The following is an 18,432-nucleotide window of genomic DNA, read 5'->3' as shown; positions in this document are numbered from 1 at the left end:
CACATGACGTACACTAAACAAGATCAATAGCAAAAAACCAGGGTAGACATCAAAACAAAAAAAAAAGACCCCGGGCCCAGTGTCGCTTCCAACTTGTGCAGGTTTTTGCAAGAGTGCTGCGCCCGGGACAGATGTCTTACCAAATTCCGCGTTCCCGGCCCTCGAATCCGAAATTCAAGACGACCGCCAGGAATAAGCACGCGCAGAGAATCGAAGGGCCCCAGCGGTCATAGTACTTGGCGACGCGCTTGGTGCGGATGGCCGTGCTGCGGTACAGGTAGATGCCGACTGAGTACATGAGGGCCATGATGGCAATGAGCGTAAAGGCTCCCGAAACAATAAAGGACGCAGTAGTCGGCTTAGTGCCAAAGTTGAGCAGAGTTACGGCAATCGTTCCAATATAGATGGAATATTCGAGCTGTACATGGTCAAGGCAAATTGTTAGCATCTAGTGCATCAAATGACGAAGAAAGGGAAAATCAACTTACCCAAGCGAGGAATGTACGCTCTGCCGCAAAGTAAACCTTGGGCTCGATACGCACCGGCACATGAATCTTCTTGCCCTTGGGCGCCTTGAAGCGCTTGCTCTGAATTTCTTGCGCGCCATAGAGCATGCGCAGGCGATCGTTGCGGGGAATCTGAGAGCCACGGGAAGCCGGAATCACGGCCGACTTGACAGCGGCGCCGGCCTTGCGCAACGTGCTCTGAGCCAAAGCAGCGTAGTACGTCATGCCGCCGATACGGCGAGAGACCTCGAGGTTATAGTCCTCGTCGTATTCGTCTTCGGAATCGTAAATGTAGTCGTTGGCGGCAGGCGAGTCGCTGACTTGGCCTTCGGCGTCGCCATTGGGGATGGAGTTGGGGGCAATCATGGAAAGGCCCTGGCCATTGCTTGGGCCGCTGCGGGATGTTGAAGGGAGGTCATCATCATCTGAGGCAAAGTCGTCGTCGTCATCATCAGAGGTCGAGGCCGTCGCCTCAATTGAAGGTCGCTTGATGCCGAAATCGTGGGTCACGGGCTTGCGGATATCGACGTCCATCTGAGGGAACCAGAAAGGCAAGAGGTTAATGCGATCAGGAAACATGGTGGCGGTTCCATGGATGAACTTGGAAAACTTGGGAACAGCTTCAACCAGGTGACTGGAGATGAGTTGGCGAACCCACTCCGGGGGCTCCTGGCCCATTTGCGTTTGAAGTTTAACCTCTAGGACGGCATAGGGGAAACGCTCAACATCGCCAGCAGGCAGCTGTGAAAAGGGCCAGTCAATGCCAATGTCCATGCGGCGCCAGTTGTCGCCACTTCGAACGGCACCATCAAGGTTATCCTCACGGACCATGGTGAGTTCCGTATCCAGAGAAATACGCACACGGGCATCGGCAGGCAGCTGGAACGCTGTACGGTTGTAGAATGACCGACACACAGGCTTGTATCCATGCTTGAGCACTTCGTACTGAATCTCAGCGGCAAGACGCTGATCCTCGGCAATGGCCTTCTCGGGCTTTTTGCGCTCCTTGCGCGCTTTTTCAAACAGTGCAGCAGGGAGCATTTCACCGCGCATGTAGGCATTCACGTTCTTTTCCTTGATGCTGAAACGCGCCTTCACCGACTTTTCACCAGTCCAATCCTCGCGATGGGTTTTGCGCTCAACGAAAATGGTGTCTGTCTTCATGCCGCCATACCATCTGAGACGAATTGCTTCAGCGCCTTCGGTTTTCTTCAGACGACCTTCGTATAGCTCCCAGGTATCAGGGTTATCGTAGTAAATCGAGGTAATTGCAGAATCGGCGATTTCGAATTCCTTGTTGGGGTTGAAGACAAGCACAGGAAGATGCTTGAGGATGATGAGCTTGAGTTCGGTGACATTGTCGGGGTGCACCCAGTACTTCGTGGTTTGGCGGACAAAGCTGCCTTGACTTCCACCAGCCGAACTGTCGCCCTTGACGGGGTTTCCACGGGTCCGGACGAGGTCCCAGAGCTTGGAAAGCTTGACAACCTGTGCGTCATAGTTTTCCTTGTAGAAGGGTTTTGCTTTGAGACGGACATCGAAAACGGGCTTGAGATGCCAATCGGTGAGTTTCTGCAAGAAAGGAAAAGAGTTGTTAGCAGCCTGCAAGACAGTAACTTTGAGATAGAAACGAACGTGACCAAGGAAAAAGGGGGCGTACATCGTGCTTCTTGATGATCTTGTAGAAGCCCGTGTAGTTGAGCTGCACAAACTTGGCGAGATCATGCACATCAGCAATCACGTCACTGAGATCCTGTTCGAGCAGCATGAACTCCTCCTCGCTGGGCGCATCTTCACCAACGGTGCGCTCGTTCAAGCGGCCGACAACCTCGTTGACTTCCTTCTCACTAAGTTGGATGCGTCGCGAGATTTCCATGGCCTTGACCTTTTGCTTGGTGTGCACCTTGTCGAGTTCGGCGTCAAGCTTGGCAACAAAACGCGCCTCGTCGTCTTCCGACCAGCCTTGAGCGGCCTTTGCCTTGTCCTGGGCTTTACCTTTGCCCTTGGTGTCGTTGGCAGTGACAGAGCTGCCGCGGCGCACGCCGTCTAGCAAATCATTCTTGAGACCGTCGTAGTCGATGTAGGACCACTCGTACTCGCGAATGACGCTCGTACGTAGTTGCTCGCCAAACTTCATAACGATAAAACCAGGGCGGACTTTGGGGAGAGGATTGCCGATGCGATTCGATTTCCAGACAGTTTTTCGGGTTTTCAGGTCTTCAATCACCAGCATGGATGGATTGAATGAAGAGGGAAAAGAACAGAAGAAGCAGATGTTATGGATGGCGAAAAATAAATAAAGAGCCAAATAGCAGCAGTAATAATACAGGCCTCAGAACGCTAGCTAAAAAGGGCTGCGCTTAGCTTGGCTGGGGCTCGCCTCCAAGCATCTAGCACTGACTTTTTTGTTTTATTGTGCTTTCTTGCACTGCCTGGAATGAAGGCGAGAATTGGGTCTCTGCAGGAAAACAACAAAAAAAAGAGCGAAGCGAGTGAAATAACAGAAGCAAAACAGATAATTGTTGGAATAAAAACGACTATGGAGGTTTTCACTGAACGATTGCGAGGAGGTGAAGAAAGAAAGAAAAGAAACACACGCAAGTCAAGAAAAAGGTGAGTCGGTGAGAAATTCCAGACCGAATCTTGGACATGCAACAAGCCAGTCCTGCCATTGGTGCGATGCTTCTATCAGAACTAGTTGACTACCAAGTAGTTGCGTGTGACTGGATTTACATAATGAGACGGACCGGCACGCGTTCTTTCCCGAAAATGGATGATGGCGTTGGTGTTGCTTTGTCTGCCAGCAACAGCAACTGCTCTGCTGCATGATGCAATCCATGTCCAAGCTTGTTAGGGTCTGCACCATAATCTTGACAGCAAATTAGCACTGCACCGCCATCCCTGCCTGTGCCTGGTCGGGCTTCAAGGGAACAGTTGTCGGAGCTTTGGATGACCAGTGAGTCTTGCTTGTGGTTTCTCTGCTTCTGCTTCCTCTGCTTCCACGAGCTCTTCCTAGTTACTAACCCAAGCTAGTCCAGCCCTGATCGCGCTGTCAAATAAGTTCGCTTCGCAGCTCATCCATCATCAATTATCACGGCAGTGCCCATGCACGTGCTGACCCGACGGCCCCACTTACGAAATGTTCCTGGGCAGGCTGTGTTGCCTGCACCTGCCCGGCACGGTTCACGTTACGGTGACACAGACATTTTGTGAAGCTTATCATTTTTTGACTCGACAGTCGCCGCGGGGCTTTGTGATTTTTGACTTGAGGTGCCAGCTCAGTTCTGCCTGCCAACCTGCCAAACTGTATATTCCAATCTCAGCGCGGAAATTGTCAGGATACTAATGGTCTTTTGATCAGAGAGAGTCTAAACTTTGATCTTGTCACTTTTCTTTTTTCCAGGCTTGAGCCCCTCCATCGTCTGACTCGAGCAAGAGTGCGACTGCAAACATAACCGACGCCTCTGCTGCCCCGCCCACCGCCATGGCTGCCAAACCCATTGATGATTCCCTCGCTGCCCGCATTTCCGCCGACTGTCCTTCCCCGACCCGCGAGATATTGCACCACGCTTGGGCGCATGACAAGAGCGGCTTGAATGGCCTGCTCCAGGAGCCTGGCTCAGCCAGCTGCATGGACCCCGCCACGCGCGAGACCCCGCTCCACGCCGCTATCCGCGCGTGTGGGCCGGCAGACCCTGAAGACGACGGCGCCGAGGGCGAGGATGGGTGTGTGGAGGAGGCGCGCGAGGCGATGCAGGAATTGTTCTTCTGCGGCGCCATCTGGAACGATCTGGACGATCATGACGAGACGGCCGGGTGTGTGGCACTGAGACTTGGCCGCAAGGGTCTGTATGAGCTGTGCGTCGACGCTGGCGTTCGCGCCGAGATGCTCATGTCTTTGCTTGACAACCATGGCTATGAAGAGCTGGATTCCGAAGATGAGGACATTGATATGGACGAGGAAGACGGCACTGCCGCAGTAGAACAAGCCGAAACACATGACAGTGCTGATGCTACAACAAATGTGGCAGAGGAGGCACCCGAGTCTAGCCCCACGTCCGCCGAGCCCGCCCGCGACGTCAACAGCGAAGACTACCTCAAGGCCCAACTAACCTACTCCGACGGCAAGCTAGTTGACGACGGCGGCAACGGCGTGATGATGGCATGGGAGACCGACATCATGCGGCGCAGCGTCGATGCCTTGCTGCCCGATCTACCCAGCGGCGCACGCATTCTAAACATTGGCTTTGGCATGGGCATAGTCGACGGCATGTTTGCCGCCACGAAGCCATCGCGGCACCACATCATCGAAGCGCACGAGGGCGTGCTGGCATACGCCGCATCCAAGAACGCCGACGGCTCGCCCGCCTGTGCCTTTGGGCCCGAGTGGGAGGCGTCGGGCCCCGAGGAGGGCGCGTTCAAGATGTATGCCGGCAAGTGGCAGGGCATTTTGCCTGAGCTGCTCGTTACCGGCGAGCAGTACGATGCCATTTACTTTGACACCTTTGGCGAAGACTATGGCCAGCTCAAGCTGTTCTTCACCGAGTTCGTGCCTGCGCTTCTGGCTGACGGCGGCCGCTTCAGCTTCTTCAACGGACTGGGTGCGGATAGACGCGTGTGTTACGACGTATACACCAAGGTCGTCGAAATGCATGTGACCGAGGCGGCCATGGATATTGAGTGGATCGAGATCCCCGTCGATATGAAGGGGATGGAGGAAGCCGGCAAGGGAGAGTGGGAGGGCGTAAGACGCAGATATTGGACCCTTGATAGTGAGTCTTTCGAGTTCCTTTGCTTTTGGTTTCAGGCATCAACTAACTCGCGCATTTTTAACAGCTTACCGCCTTCCCATATGCACATTGTTGTCGTAGAGAGGCTATCGCTATCGTTGGTCAGAGGAAAAATATATAGACGTAGAATTCAGGGTGTGGAAAACCAAAAGGGGAAAAAATATCACGATTCACGATCTTTTGCATCTTGTTTTTTGTCCATTACTGTAGTCACAGGTGTTGGTGCTTGACTTGCCTCTATACCAAGACATTCTTGAAATGGTGATTAGTATGCATTATATTCATTATTTAGCAGCTTCCCTTTTATCTTGAGGGGTCAACTTGGTCTATCTTGGCAGACATATCCATTGTTCTTTAATGGCAAAAAGCTTGCTCTTTTTTGTTCGTCGGCATTTTGTGCTCACCTTTTCACCAAATATCTCTCCATGCCATTGAAGCCAGTCGATGCAGAGTTTGCTTTACTGGAAGTTCTCGGGATGCAGAATACCAGCCATGTTTCCAGCCTTGACACGTTGCAAGGTCAGGGCAGCAATGAGAGCCGCACCAACACCGCTGCCATCCTCAGCAGCAAGGATCTCAATAGGGTCCTCGGCAGAGGGGTCCTTCTTCTCGGGCCAGTCGAGAATCTCAGACAGTGCCTGGGCACCGCGTTCCTTGAAGTGGGGGTACTTGTTGAACACTGATCCATCAGCTCCAACATGGCAAGTCTTGTAGCCCATCTTCTTGCTAATGGCAGCAACTCCACAAGCGGAAAGACGGGCGGAGCGAGTACCAATAAGCTCGCACGCACGACGAATAAGTTCAAGCTCGTGCTTATCGCACTTGATGTTGAGCTTAGACTGGAACAAATCGTGCGTCTCCTGGAGGTTCTCATAAGGGTCCCTGTGGAAGGAGTTAGCATTTGAGCAGACAGACATGGATGTTTCGTCTGATTTTCAGCCTGTGTTCATGAAAATGGACCGTTGCATCTGGGCTAAAAATTGTAGGGGTCGTAAACTTACTCCTCAACCGCAGAAAGGAACGAAGCGTCCAAAGTGTAAGGCTTCTTGAGGCTAGAAATATCTTGGTCCTTGAAAAACTTGCATGCAGAGTTTTCATGCAGGTCAACCATCAGAAGACGCAGAATTTCGCCCAGATACAGGCCAGCAATCATCTTCTCAAAGGCCTGCTGGCCAGGGCGCGGCGAGTCATTGTCGATCTGGATATCGTACTTGGTACGGGGCAGGACAACATGCTCGTTGTCGAAAGCACCCCACTCACAGTTGATGGCCATAGGCATGTCAGCAGGCAGGTTAAGATGAGCCAGCTTGGGAATGTTGCCGCAGACGTCCATGTAGGCAGCGTTGCAGCCAGTACCAAAGATGCAGCCGATCTTCATCTTGGGGTCAGTATAGGCGGAGGCAATCATAGTTCCGGTAGTGTCATTAATCAGAGCAGAGAGCTTGATGGGGACGCCCTGTTAAAGGTGTTAGTCGAATGGACGTTTTTTGGTCGTGGTTTTGAGGATAAATATCGACATACACGGCGGGAAAGCGCAGCCTCAAACATGGGGACGACGTTTTCACCCTCAACACCAGCGATATCAAAGCCCTTGGTCCACCGTTGCAGAATACCGTGATCAATGTGGGTCTGCTCAGCAGGGTAAGAGAAGGTGAAACCCAAGGCAAGCTTATCCAGCTTGGTGACATCGCCGTGGTGGGTTTCGACAAACTGCATCAAGCAGTCGGCAATGTACTCCCAGAGCTCTTCCTTGTTACCGGTCTTGAGCTCCTCCGGCATGCGGTACTTGGACTGAATAATGTCAAACTCGGACTTTTGCTCAGTCAAAGTGATCTGGCAGACACGCAGGTTGGTGCCGCCCATGTCAAGGGCTAGGAAGGTGCCGGTTTCATGGCCAGTAGGCATGTTCATGACCCAGGTGGGGTTCATGGGCTGGAGTGGTACATAGTTAGCAAAGGTGAGGATAGGTGGTTAAACGGGTGTAGAGGAGATGATTGGGCTGAAAATATAAAACAGGCGTCGTTTGTTTCCTCGAGTTTGGACTATGTTGTTGTTTGTGTTGCCTACTTACAATGCTGCCGCCCTGCACAGACAGACCTGTGTAACACCAAAACGGGATAGTCAGTAAAGATTATCTCAGCCGAATGAGCAGCTGGAGCCCTACGGCGGTATGAGTGAAATCAAGGAGTTCTTTCTCACCCTTGGCTAATTCATTGACAAAGTGGTCGGTAATTTTCTTGAGCTTGGCTCTATCGACAACGAAGGTTTCCTCCAGTTTCTTCATCTCATCCTGGATGGCCTTGGGAGCAGTGTCCAAACTAGCTGTGAGGCAATGGTCAGTATGTGAACATGGTAATTTATAGCTACTGTGAGTCAGTGAATATGATTTGGCTTGCCCTCGTGATGGAAAGACTTGGCCATAGTGGCCGGAGCGATGGTGTGGTCTGACGGAATAACGGCCTCCATTGTGACGGGTGTCTTTGTTTGTATTGACAGGAGAGGGGTGATGATCAAGAAGATAAGGAGACGTGAAGGATGGAAATAGAAGTGTGAGAAGGAAAAAGAACAATGAAATCGAGAGAATGGCGGAACAAAAGGGTGGTGACAAATATAGATAGGGCAAGTATTTAAGAGAGAGAAAAGGGTAGCTAGGCCACTTTGGCAAAACAGCTGGAGGTTTAATGGCGTGGCTTGGGCTAGGCAAGAGCAAACAACCAAGCAGAGATTTAATGGGGCTGAAGCTATCTTCTTGCCTTGCTAATGGAGATGGAACGAGGGAGTCCGATCCTTCTGTCGATTCGAGCAGGAAAAAAGGAGGGGGGATCCAGGAAGGGCAGGCACACAATGGGGGAAGGGACGGGATTCACGTCGCAAGGCAAAACTGGCAATAGCCAGACGGAAGGAGGGGCTTTCTGCTTTCCCCTCAACGCCAAAATTGGCACAACATGAAATTGTCACGGATTGTAGCACTTGCAGCATTTGTAGCATTCGCAGCATGCATTGCACCAGCAGGCTTGGCTGATGGTCACATGCGTGATAGAGAATCGGAAGGGGTAGTTGCTGCATGCTCCACGCCCATGCCTCAAGCAACAGCTCCTCCTTCCCTGGCTTGATATCCAAGCTGAAGACCACCACCCCTCGTTTTTATAAGCACCCTCAGAGTTGGAGCAGGTTATAGCTCCAGCTTCTGTTGCTCCTCCAGGAAGCAAGCCCCCAGTAGATTTCAGAAGCTCACCAGGCCACGAGGTCCGATATGAACAGACCAGTCGAGAATGGACTTTTCCAGAATGGTGCGCGGATGAGTGGATTACGCCCATGCTCCAGAGTGGTCAGAGTGGTGAGAGGTGTGGGGACATTGCCAGGCGGACTCATATCAAGTGATTCATCAAGCCAGAGCTCAGCTTCGCCCTAATAAATGTTGGGTCTAACGGCGAGGGGTTGGCCCGCAGCTTAGACTTGCCAGTGCAAGAAAGCTAGGAATTTTCAGCGGCTCATCTCACCTATCCCGGCTGACTCTTGTTGGGCCTAGCCAAAGCTATTGGCTACAGGGGCCAGGGTGGGTGGGAGACGTAAAAAAAAAGGACAATGAAACATGTCGCCAGATAGCGGATCGGAGTGTTCTCTTGCGGTGCGTCCGATTGTGTCTGTAGATACAGGAAGCTTCCTTATCCGTTGCTTCTTTTCTCAAGGCGGGGGGAGATGCAGATAGGCTGGAACAAGGCCAGTGCCACCGAGAGAGCATATGCAGCAATGAAGACATCGTCAATGATACAGAGGTAAACGGAGCGGGGCAAGAGAGAGAGCCGACGACAGGGAACAGAACAGTTGTGGTTATATGGGATATGGGTCGGTTCTGTGGTGTAGCCACTGACTGGCCATATGTGGCGCCCGTGGCGCTTGTGAAACGTACCTTCACGGTTGTAGGATATCTTGGAGTTGAAGGTCACCATGATGTTTGTGTGTTCTGTGTGTGGCGAGAGACTGCGAAAAAAAACTTCAGAAATCAATGAGATGATAAACAAGAACAAAGTTGCGCGAAAAGTTAGGGAAGCTGGAAGAAAAAGGTCGAGGAACGAAGGTGTCAGCATCAACAGAATACATCAGGTGCTGACGCCTTTATACTTGTCCGACTTCCACGGCTGCCACGGCACGTCTCCAGCTCAACCTTTAATCGGAGAGGCAGTTAGTTAGACAGATACGCATGTATGTATTACACTTGCATACATAAAGACAATGGTTCTCAGTTGACTGTCACTACGATGTAATACAGGTGTGTACCTTACCTACAACAATGGGCTGAAACGCCACATTCGACTGTGCGCCACATAGTCTGGGTTTACTGTGGCTGAAATCAGCAACAAGCTCGTCTTGATCCCTGTCCTAGTCATCCTTGGAATCAGCAACGTATGCCATTTTCTAGAGCTTCAGAATGCGACCTGCCACAGCTAAAGCCTCGTCATCACTTTTTGACGATTGATTCCGTGTTTTCCCTCCCTATCAACCTCATCCATTGAGGCTTTTCGGCAACCTCCGCCAAAGACTTTCTTTTCTCCAAAGCCTTCACATCTGCCCAATCTCGTGCCATCCACCTTGACAAGTGCCACATAACCTACCCACCATCTGACACGCTGACCTTACCTGCAACGACTCCTCAACACTCTGTCACGCCACCATGCGGCCGTTAGCCCTATACTCGGTCTTTGCTGGCCTTCTGACCTCTGTCGCTGCTCAAGCCGATATTGTTGTTTCGAGGACTGTTGTGCAGCAGCCTGCCAGCTTCACACCCCCCGCCGTCTTCAAGAACAACAACCTGGTGCGCATTGTCTCGCTGGAGCGCAATTTTGCTCGCGAGACAGTCAATGTACAGATCCAGAACATTGACAAGAAGCCCCATGACGAGTACTTCCTAGCCTTTGACTCGGCCGAGTTTCCCCGTGTTGGTGGCCTAGAGGTCAAGAACAAGAGAGACTCGGAGGCTGGCGAGTTTGCCATTGCTCCCGTGGAGTACAGTGCTGCCAAGTAGGTTTGCCGTCCAATTGGCGCATTCGCTTCTTACATGTGGCCTTGCTAACGCATTTGCTTTATGACACAGTCCCATACAATACTACCAAATCAAGTTCCCGAGTGCTCTGGCCGCTGGCAGCCAGATTACTCTTGGTATCAGCTTCAGCGTTCTTGAGGCTTTCAAGCCTCTCCCTGCCTCTATCAACCAAGACGACCGTCAATTCCTCAAGTTTGACTTCTCTGCCTACGTCCTATCATCATATGAGACCACGAAGCAGAAAACCGAGATCAAGTTCCCTTCCTCCAAGATCCCCAGCTACACCAAAATTGAAGGCCTCACCGATCTCAAGGGCCCCAAGCTTACCTACGGACCATTTGAAACTGTGGCTGCCGCCGCCTCTTACCCTGCCAGTGCGCGTTATGACTTCACCAAGCCGGTTCTTCATGTCCAGACTCTGACACGCGATGTCGAGGTTAGCCACTGGGGTGGCAACATTGCTTTTGAAGAACACTATGATCTGTACCACCGTGGCGCCAACCTTTCATCTCTATTCAACCGTGTGAAGTGGGCCCAGAGCCAGTACATGCGCCCCGAGACCTACGCCGCCAAGGAGTTTACCTTCAACCTGCCCGTCGGCAGCATTGACCCCTACTACACTGACGTCATTGGCAACGTGTCGACTTCGCACTTCCGCTCCAACAACCGCGAGTCTCTGCTGCAGGTGAAGCCTCGCTACCCTATCTTTGGCGGCTGGAAGTATCCCTTCACTGTCGGTTGGAGCTCAGATGCTAGCAACTTCCTGCGCACCACCGCCGATGGTGGCTATGTTCTAAGCGTTCCCCTCTTCCAAGGCCCTAAGCAGCCCGAGGGTGTCGAGTACCGTAATGTCAACGTCCAGGTTCTTCTGCCTGAGGGTGCTGAGTAAGTAGAACTTTTCTAGTGTACAGAATCATCAGGCGGATTGGAACAAAGCACGGGCTAACCCATCAACTTAATTTAGGAACGTTCGTTACTACACCACCATTCCCAAGTCAGACATTGTCGAATTAACTGTCACCAAGGTTAAGACCTACCTCGATACTGTTGGCCGCACCGCCGTCATCATCAAGGCTGAGAATGTTGTTGATGATTTCCGTGACCGTCAGCTATTCATCGCCTACGACTACTCGACTTCTTCTGCACTACGCAAGCCGCTTGTAGTTTTTGTCAGTGCTATAAGCGTTTTCATTGTCACTTATCTATTGACGTCGATCGACCTCAGCTTTGCCACCACTTCGAGAAGACTGTAGGGGGGGTAGGCCTGATAGAGCGACAAAAATGGGCGCCGTATAAAAACGCGCCTCTTGTGTCAGTGGGTCTTGTCTAAACAGAGACTAGTCATTCATTGTATGTGTTTATATATTTTCAGATCTGTGCCAGCTACATTATGAACCACTCTGTATGCAGGTCTTGGAGCACATGAAGTTTCTTACACTACGTTTCCATCCATGACCCCCTAGCGTGCGTGTATGTGCTATATATATACATGGATGTATGTACGTGTGTATTCGTATGTGTGTAACCCGATAAAACACTCAAAGGCGCCAAATGAAACATGAAAAGACCTCCGGGATGTCTAAGCACTACAGCATTGCTATGAATCCGACCAACAATGGCCAAAATAGGCCCGCGGCGTACCAGCCCCGACCGTCAACTCGCCTTGAAGACATAGCCGCGCTCCTGGCTGTTGAGTTTCGTGCAGGTGACGCTTCATGCACCACCGCCGTGTGGACTTCGCCAAATCCAAAATCCGTGCTGTTAAAACATATGGTCTCATTGAGAGCGGGTATACGAGAGTCTTCAGGCTCGACAAAAGTAATATCGGAACACTAGCAATGAATAATAAGGTTAGTAAAGCTAGATCAGAGGACTAGAAGTGGCAGACATTTACATGAACAAGCAAAAGAACACTAGGGCAAAACAACAACACAAACTTACAGCAAACAAAGATGCTCCGTGCGTTGCCAACTCGACAATCTGCAGCGATGCGTTCATACCAGCTCTAACCCCCAGAGCTTCTGGTACCTGGACATTCGGTAAGCACAAAGTGCCCGGAAAAGGGCCATTTGATGGACCTTGTAGCTCAAACGGGAGCACCAGTTGGTTCGTGAAGTTCATAGGCCCTCCATCGGGGCCGGTGCTGTCCAAGCCGATGTTGACATAGAGCATAGCTGAAGCGTGACCGGAGAACCAGCCGGGCTGGAAGGCGATAGTACCGCCACTAGTAGACCAGTATGTACGGTTTCTGGAGAGGGGGATGCCACCACCTATGAATGGGAGGAATAGTAAGATGGGTTAGTCAACGCAGATAGACATAGAAGCGAGTAGGTAGACATACATGGATATGTCCATTGCATGCCAAATGGAAATGTCTCGTTGGTTATGAAGCTGTTTCCTCGAGAGCCCGGATATGTGAGGAGGATATGAGCCGATGCCACAGAGGCCGTTAGCAGAGCTGCTACAGCAAAAGACAACATTGTGTTATGGGCTGCTCTGGGTGTAAAGATAAAGAAGACTCTATAGCTGAAGCTCTCCTAGAACAAGGACAACGCTCAAGACAGAGCAAACAATGCCAAGATGTATAAATATGTATATCCTATTTCGTCACATCTACCCGGCGTGTAGGCTCATGTGAAAACAAAATAGAGAAGCGAATGGAGTACCGGTCTGAAAAACATGTCCATGAACAGACATAGTTGCATATGTACGGACGACAGTGTGGGCTCTACTTGTATGCTCGCTCCCCCTCATGTCCAGACATGAGATTACAAACAACCACCCCTGCTCATATCAACCAAAGAGCCGTTGAATAACGTTTGAAGGAAGATACCCTCTTCTTGGCACAGCGGCTACAGGCTGATTTCCAGGCGGGCTTCGGCTAGAAGAGACCGGGGAGGATGAAGCCAAGACCGTGGGCGGGGGTTGTTTCTGCACGAAGCTTGCAACTCGGCTGGAGCCCTAGGATACAAGTACCACCATACAAGTAGCTACAGGGCATCTATCGGAGATTTTACGGCACCATTTTTTCTTCATTCTGCAGGCCATGCGTGATACTGCCACATGTTTGGGGTTTGGATGAAGTTCACGCGCACAATGACATGTTTCTATTTATAGACTGCGAATGGTGGTCGGGTGGTATAGCCAAGACTTGAGCCAAGAACAGCAATCCAATCCTGAGAGGATACGGCGCTTAAAACCAGCCAACGACATGCCGTGGATTCAAGCATTCGGGTCAACAGGAAAAAACAGGCCAGAAGATGGTGGGGGATGCTTCGGCTCTTGAGGAAACGGGAGGGTGTCGTTAGAAGGCATTTTCCGAAGTGGTCCGGAAATCTGGAAACTGGATTTGACGACTTTTGAGAGGTCGCCTAGGATTGGCGTGGTCCCTAATATGATGGCGAGCTACTAGGGTTAAAGGGTAGCAACCTTGTATCTAAATACCCTAGGGTATCGGAGCAGGTCACGTTCAAGACCCCTATAACCCATACCCTACGGCGATGTCTTATGTCCGCAATTGTTTAAGGACCAAGAGTTTGCGGTGAGCGTAATACTCATGAGCCTGCCCGTGTCTCTTCTGTGACTATGGGCCATCAATGCTGTCATCATTCATATGTCTCATGCGGTGCTAAGTATTGTAAGTACTTTTACAGGTATCCCTAGAATATGTAAGTTGGGGGGTAAGCTCTTAGCTCCTTTAAGCTCTTTTTGTGCCTCCAGCACCAAAGAAAGGTGGTCTAAATAGCTAAAGGCACAGGAAGCTGACGAAGCCTGACCGTAGGCCGAGCACCGAAAGCAGCTTAAACATGAGCCGGCCGCGTAATACAGGGAGAAATATGGAGCTAGCTTATGGCACGGCATGCCTAGTATGGAGGGAAAGTTGAAAAGACCACGACGATCTCAGCTTGCTTTGTTCATGGAGTGATTGATGAAGATGTTGACACACGGTAAATTTGGAGGAACAGCTGTATAAAAGCTGAGTGATGTCAAGGACTGGAACATCAATTGGTTCTTCTATCATGCAGACAGCACCGTTTTCAACTTGTTCTCCTGATATTCTTACTTGCTACCTTCTGCGATTGCACATACCCTCGACACCATCATCAATATCATCGCTATCATCCTTTGCCTCTATATTTAATATCATTTTTTCACACATACTCCGTCACAATGGTTTTTGGTCTCGGTCACCACAACGGTTCTAAGGACGAGGACAAGCACGGCAAGCACGGCAAGCACGAGGGTCAACACGGTCATCATGGCGGTCCTCCTCAGAGCAACCAGGGCGGTGGCCCTCAAGGCAACTTCGGCGGCGGCCCTCAAGGCAACTTCGGCGGTGGCCCCCAAGGCAACTTCGGCGGCGGCCCTCAAGGCAACTTCGGCGGTGGCCCTCAGGCCAATTTCGGCCATCGCCAGGGTGGTCCCCCTCAGGGAAGTTACGGAGACAACAAAGGTCGGCCCCAGAACAACTTTGGTGGCCCTCAGGGACAGCAGGGTGGTGGTTCCCCTCACGGAGGCCAGGGCCACTACGGAGGTCTCCAAGGTGGATCTGGTGGCTTTGGTGGGCAAGGTCAGGGCCAGAGTAACTGGGGTAATCAGGGACCCGGAGGCCAGGGCGGGCCCGGAGGTCAGGGCAACAACTGGGGAAACCAGGGATCCGGTGGGTACTAAGTGGAATTGGGTATGAACTTGTTACTAAAGGGCTGAATGGTTTTGACTAATCATGAGACGCAAACATATTGAATAAACCAAATGAATAGGTACTGGTACAATGATGTACAGGTACATGTCGTAGTATATTTTACTAGAAAGGGTAGCCGCTTTACTATGTGGGGCGTCGCCGGAACACCTATACTCCCATGTGGCGTAAGACTCCACATGGGATAGGTAAATCGGAGATCAGAGCAACGCTATGTAGAACTTGACCCTCAATGTACACTATGCGCATATTACCACATGACAGAGTTAGCCGCGTCATACAGGGAAAAACATGGAGCTAGCTTATGGCGCGGCATGCCTAGTATGGAGGGAAAGTTGAAAAGACCACGATAATCTCGGCTTGCTTTGTTCATGGAGTGATTGATGAAGATGTTGACACACGGTAAATTTGGAGGAACAGCTGTATAAAAGCTGAGTGATGTCAAGGACTGGAACATCAATTGGTTCTTCTATCATGCAGACAGCACCGTTTTCAACTTGTTCTCCTGATATTCTTACTTGCTACCTTCTGCAATTGCACATACCCTCGACACCATCATCAATATCATCGCTATCATCCTTTGCCTCTATATTTAATATCATTTTTTCACACATACTCCGTCACAATGGTTTTTGGTCTCGGTCACCACAACGGTTCTAAGGACGAGGACAAGCATGGCAAGCACGGCAAGCATGGCAAGCACGGCAAGCACAGCAAGTACGACAAGCACAAGGGCCAACACGGTCATCATGGCGGTCCTCCTCAGGGCAACTTCGGCGGCGACCCCCAAGGCAACTCCGGCGGCGACCCCCAAGGCAATCCTCAGGCCCATTGAGGCGGTCGCCAGGGTGGTCCCCCTCAGGGAAGTTACGGAGACAACAAAGGTCGGCCCCAGAACAACTTTGGTGGCCCTCAGGGACAGCAGGGTGGTGGTTCCCCTCACGGAGGCCAGGGCCACCACGGAGGTCCCCAAGGTGGATCTGGTGGATCTGGTGGTTTTGGTAGGCAAGGTCAGGGCCAGAGTGGGCCCGGGTGGGCCCGGAGGCCGTGGTGGGCCCGGAGGCCGTGGTGGACCCGAAGGCCAGGGCGGCCCCGGTGGGTACTAAGAGGAATTGGGTATGAACTTGTTACTAAAGGGCTCAATGGTATTGACTAATCATGAGACGCAAACATATTGAATAAGCCAAATAAATAGGTACTGGTACAATGACGTACAGATACATACAGATGCCAAGTTCCCTTGTTGCATGCGGATTTCTGTGTAGTTCCGGTGAACCCTGTGACGGCCCTTCCTTGGACATAACCCTAATGACGTTCTAGCTTCCGTTGCCAACTCCAGCTGGTGGCAAGATGCCCGGCTTTAGTTAGATTTTGTCAGGGCCCAAAGATTTCTTCAGCAAAGAGTCAAGGTGCTAGTGTTTCCATGGCACTAGCTGGGCCAACCAATAAGCTACAAGACCCGTGACGTCAGATGGCGAATTTTGCCTAGCGGGTGCCTAAGCATCAGCCATCAGCACAACTCCAAGCACAAATCTGGTGATGGCGTTGGCCGCTAGCCAAGTCTCAGGTCGAACGCATCGGTAAACATGGAAATCGGGTAGGTGCCAAGACTGAGCTACTGCTTTCAACAGTGCCGCAGCTTCCTCAGCTGCGGCTATTCTCTGGCCATACAAAAGGCCAGGCTTTTCTCGACTTGTCGAGTCGCTAAGAGCCTAGATTATTTCCTGTTTTCTTGTCCATCTTCTCGCTATACACATTGACTTTACACGCTTCTAGGTTACTATTACCAACTATATCTGTCATACCCGATATTATATACCCCCGACCATATCGCTTACTTGTTACTTTTCTTCACTCATAAACAACATACAATCTTCACCATGCCTCTGATGTATGCCTCTCTACACCACGACTCTCTTGATATCCATCCCACTGACCATGCCCCAGGAACCGCACCCTTTCGATTCGTGGCAACAAGCCGAACAACAACCATCGTAGCAAGGGCTTCTCGTTCAACCGTTTTGGCGGCGGCAACAACAGCAGCCACAAGGATAACACTCGCCGCCTCTACCAGTTGATCAAGAGTGAGAACAATCTGGTTCAGGCCCACGAGACCGCGGCTCGTGAGAGATCTATCATTGCCACTCAACTAAGTGAGTGGGGTGAACAGACCGGTGATGATGCTGTCAGCGACCTGTCGGACAAGATCGGTGTTGTGCTGTCGGAGATGGCCGACCAGGAGGACAACTATGCTCGCCACCTCGAGTCTGTTCGGGGCCGCCTCAAGGTGATTCGCAACACGGAGCGCAGCGTTGCTCCTGCTCGCGAAAACAAGGTCAAGATTATGGACGAGATTCAGCGCCTCAAGATGAAGGATCCCGAGAATCAACGCTTGGCGGTGCTGGAACAGGAGCTTGTGCGCTCAGAAGCTGAAAACCTGGTTGCTGACGCCCAATTGACCAACATTGTAAGTTACTCTGTGTTTTGTGCTAGGTGTTTCATTTTACTAATGCATTGCTTTTTCCATGAAAACAGACGCGCCAGAAGATGAAGGAAGCCTACAACGACGAGTTTTCTGCCATCATTGAACGCGCTGAGAAGCAGCTGATTCTAGCCAAGCACGGCCGTCGTCTGCTTGCGTTGCTCGACGATACCCCTACCGTTCCAGGCGTTGGCCGTCCTGCCTACGAACACGCGCTCCAGGCCCGACAGGTTCTCAACGATGCCGAGGACGACCTGCGCGAGTGGGCACCTGAGGCCTATGATGACTACAGTGTTGAGGGTAGCGATCGCATTGATGAGGAGGATGAGGAAGACTACGACCAGGAGCATTCAGTCACCCTTGCCGCAGAGCCAATTGCAAGCAGCAGTACCGCCGCTGATGCTGTGCCCAGATCTAGCAAGAAGAATAAGAAGAGAGCAAGCAGAGGAGCTACGGAGACGGCTGTTACTGCGGTCGAGCAGACGGTTTAAGCATCATCACCGGTACTCCACTATCGAATTGCTCATTTCTGGGTCGGGCGGGGATGCTTTACACTTGTCTCGGGACAATGCGTGTCTGACAGCGCCTTTTAATATTTCTGGATAATTCTTTGTGCCCTTCCATGGACCTACTAGCTGTTTAGAGAGACGGCCACAAATGGTAGGCCGAAGACAAATAATTCTAATTCTATGGGGAGAGAGAGGGATACTGTTCATAGCCCTTGATAGTTTGAAGTTTAAATAGGTCAGTTATATAATCCTTGAAACCCAATGCATTGAAATGGCGGCTTGTCAATTTGTTGTCAACCATGAACCCCCAACTGTTTAGCAACATATTGCGAAGAGGGCGTGAATCTCGTACAAGTGATAACAACTCACTCCTTCATCAGCATCCGAGTCGTACAAAATTATAGT

General features: G+C 51.2%; 8 protein-coding genes across 8 annotated transcripts; 5 read left to right on the top strand and 3 right to left on the bottom strand.

The window, feature by feature from the left end:
* Positions 1-136: 136 nt before the first annotated feature.
* Positions 137-2,739, bottom strand: BROUX77_000216 (uncharacterized protein; the record flags this gene model as incomplete). The annotated part of the gene is made up of 3 exons (XM_073746667.1): positions 137-418; positions 489-2,078; positions 2,167-2,739. The coding sequence occupies 3 exons, from the start codon at positions 2,737-2,739 to the stop codon at positions 137-139; spliced, it is 2,445 nt and encodes an 814-aa protein (XP_073608453.1).
* A 1,251-nt stretch (positions 2,740-3,990) lies between these two features.
* Positions 3,991-5,377, top strand: BROUX77_000215 (uncharacterized protein; the record flags this gene model as incomplete). The annotated part of the gene is made up of 2 exons (XM_073746656.1): positions 3,991-5,278; positions 5,343-5,377. The coding sequence occupies 2 exons, from the start codon at positions 3,991-3,993 to the stop codon at positions 5,375-5,377; spliced, it is 1,323 nt and encodes a 440-aa protein (XP_073608452.1).
* A 377-nt stretch (positions 5,378-5,754) lies between these two features.
* On the bottom strand, positions 5,755-7,762 carry BROUX77_000214 (uncharacterized protein; the record flags this gene model as incomplete). The annotated part of the gene is made up of 6 exons (XM_073746645.1): positions 5,755-6,178; positions 6,298-6,752; positions 6,818-7,228; positions 7,368-7,393; positions 7,496-7,614; positions 7,710-7,762. The coding sequence occupies 6 exons, from the start codon at positions 7,760-7,762 to the stop codon at positions 5,755-5,757; spliced, it is 1,488 nt and encodes a 495-aa protein (XP_073608451.1).
* Positions 7,763-9,968: 2,206 nt separating this feature from the next.
* On the top strand, positions 9,969-11,590 carry BROUX77_000213 (uncharacterized protein; the record flags this gene model as incomplete). Its single annotated transcript, XM_073746634.1, has 3 exons — positions 9,969-10,315; positions 10,389-11,222; positions 11,302-11,590. The coding sequence occupies 3 exons, from the start codon at positions 9,969-9,971 to the stop codon at positions 11,588-11,590; spliced, it is 1,470 nt and encodes a 489-aa protein (XP_073608450.1).
* Positions 11,591-11,923: 333 nt separating this feature from the next.
* On the bottom strand, positions 11,924-12,817 carry BROUX77_000212 (uncharacterized protein; the record flags this gene model as incomplete). Its single annotated transcript, XM_073746623.1, has 3 exons — positions 11,924-12,169; positions 12,279-12,607; positions 12,679-12,817. 3 exons carry the CDS (start codon positions 12,815-12,817, stop codon positions 11,924-11,926), a joined length of 714 nt encoding a protein of 237 aa, XP_073608449.1.
* A 1,690-nt stretch (positions 12,818-14,507) lies between these two features.
* On the top strand, positions 14,508-15,008 carry BROUX77_000211 (uncharacterized protein; the record flags this gene model as incomplete). The annotated part of the gene is made up of 1 exon (XM_073746612.1): positions 14,508-15,008. The coding sequence occupies one exon, from the start codon at positions 14,508-14,510 to the stop codon at positions 15,006-15,008; it is 501 nt and encodes a 166-aa protein (XP_073608448.1).
* A 653-nt stretch (positions 15,009-15,661) lies between these two features.
* BROUX77_000210 (uncharacterized protein) lies at positions 15,662-15,871 on the top strand (the record flags this gene model as incomplete). The annotated part of the gene is made up of 1 exon (XM_073746601.1): positions 15,662-15,871. One exon carries the CDS (start codon positions 15,662-15,664, stop codon positions 15,869-15,871), a length of 210 nt encoding a protein of 69 aa, XP_073608447.1.
* Positions 15,872-16,916: 1,045 nt separating this feature from the next.
* On the top strand, positions 16,917-18,009 carry BROUX77_000209 (uncharacterized protein; the record flags this gene model as incomplete). Its single annotated transcript, XM_073746589.1, has 3 exons — positions 16,917-16,927; positions 16,984-17,503; positions 17,572-18,009. 3 exons carry the CDS (start codon positions 16,917-16,919, stop codon positions 18,007-18,009), a joined length of 969 nt encoding a protein of 322 aa, XP_073608446.1.
* Between the last annotated feature and the right edge of the window lie 423 nt (positions 18,010-18,432).

This window comes from Berkeleyomyces rouxiae (genome assembly GCF_048999995.1).
Source record: "Berkeleyomyces rouxiae strain 22BRR77 chromosome Unknown BrBRR77_ptg000001l, whole genome shotgun sequence".
In the NCBI taxonomy this organism is placed as follows: domain Eukaryota; kingdom Fungi; phylum Ascomycota; class Sordariomycetes; order Microascales; family Ceratocystidaceae; genus Berkeleyomyces; species Berkeleyomyces rouxiae.
This window is presented reverse-complemented; position numbering and strand designations above follow the sequence as displayed.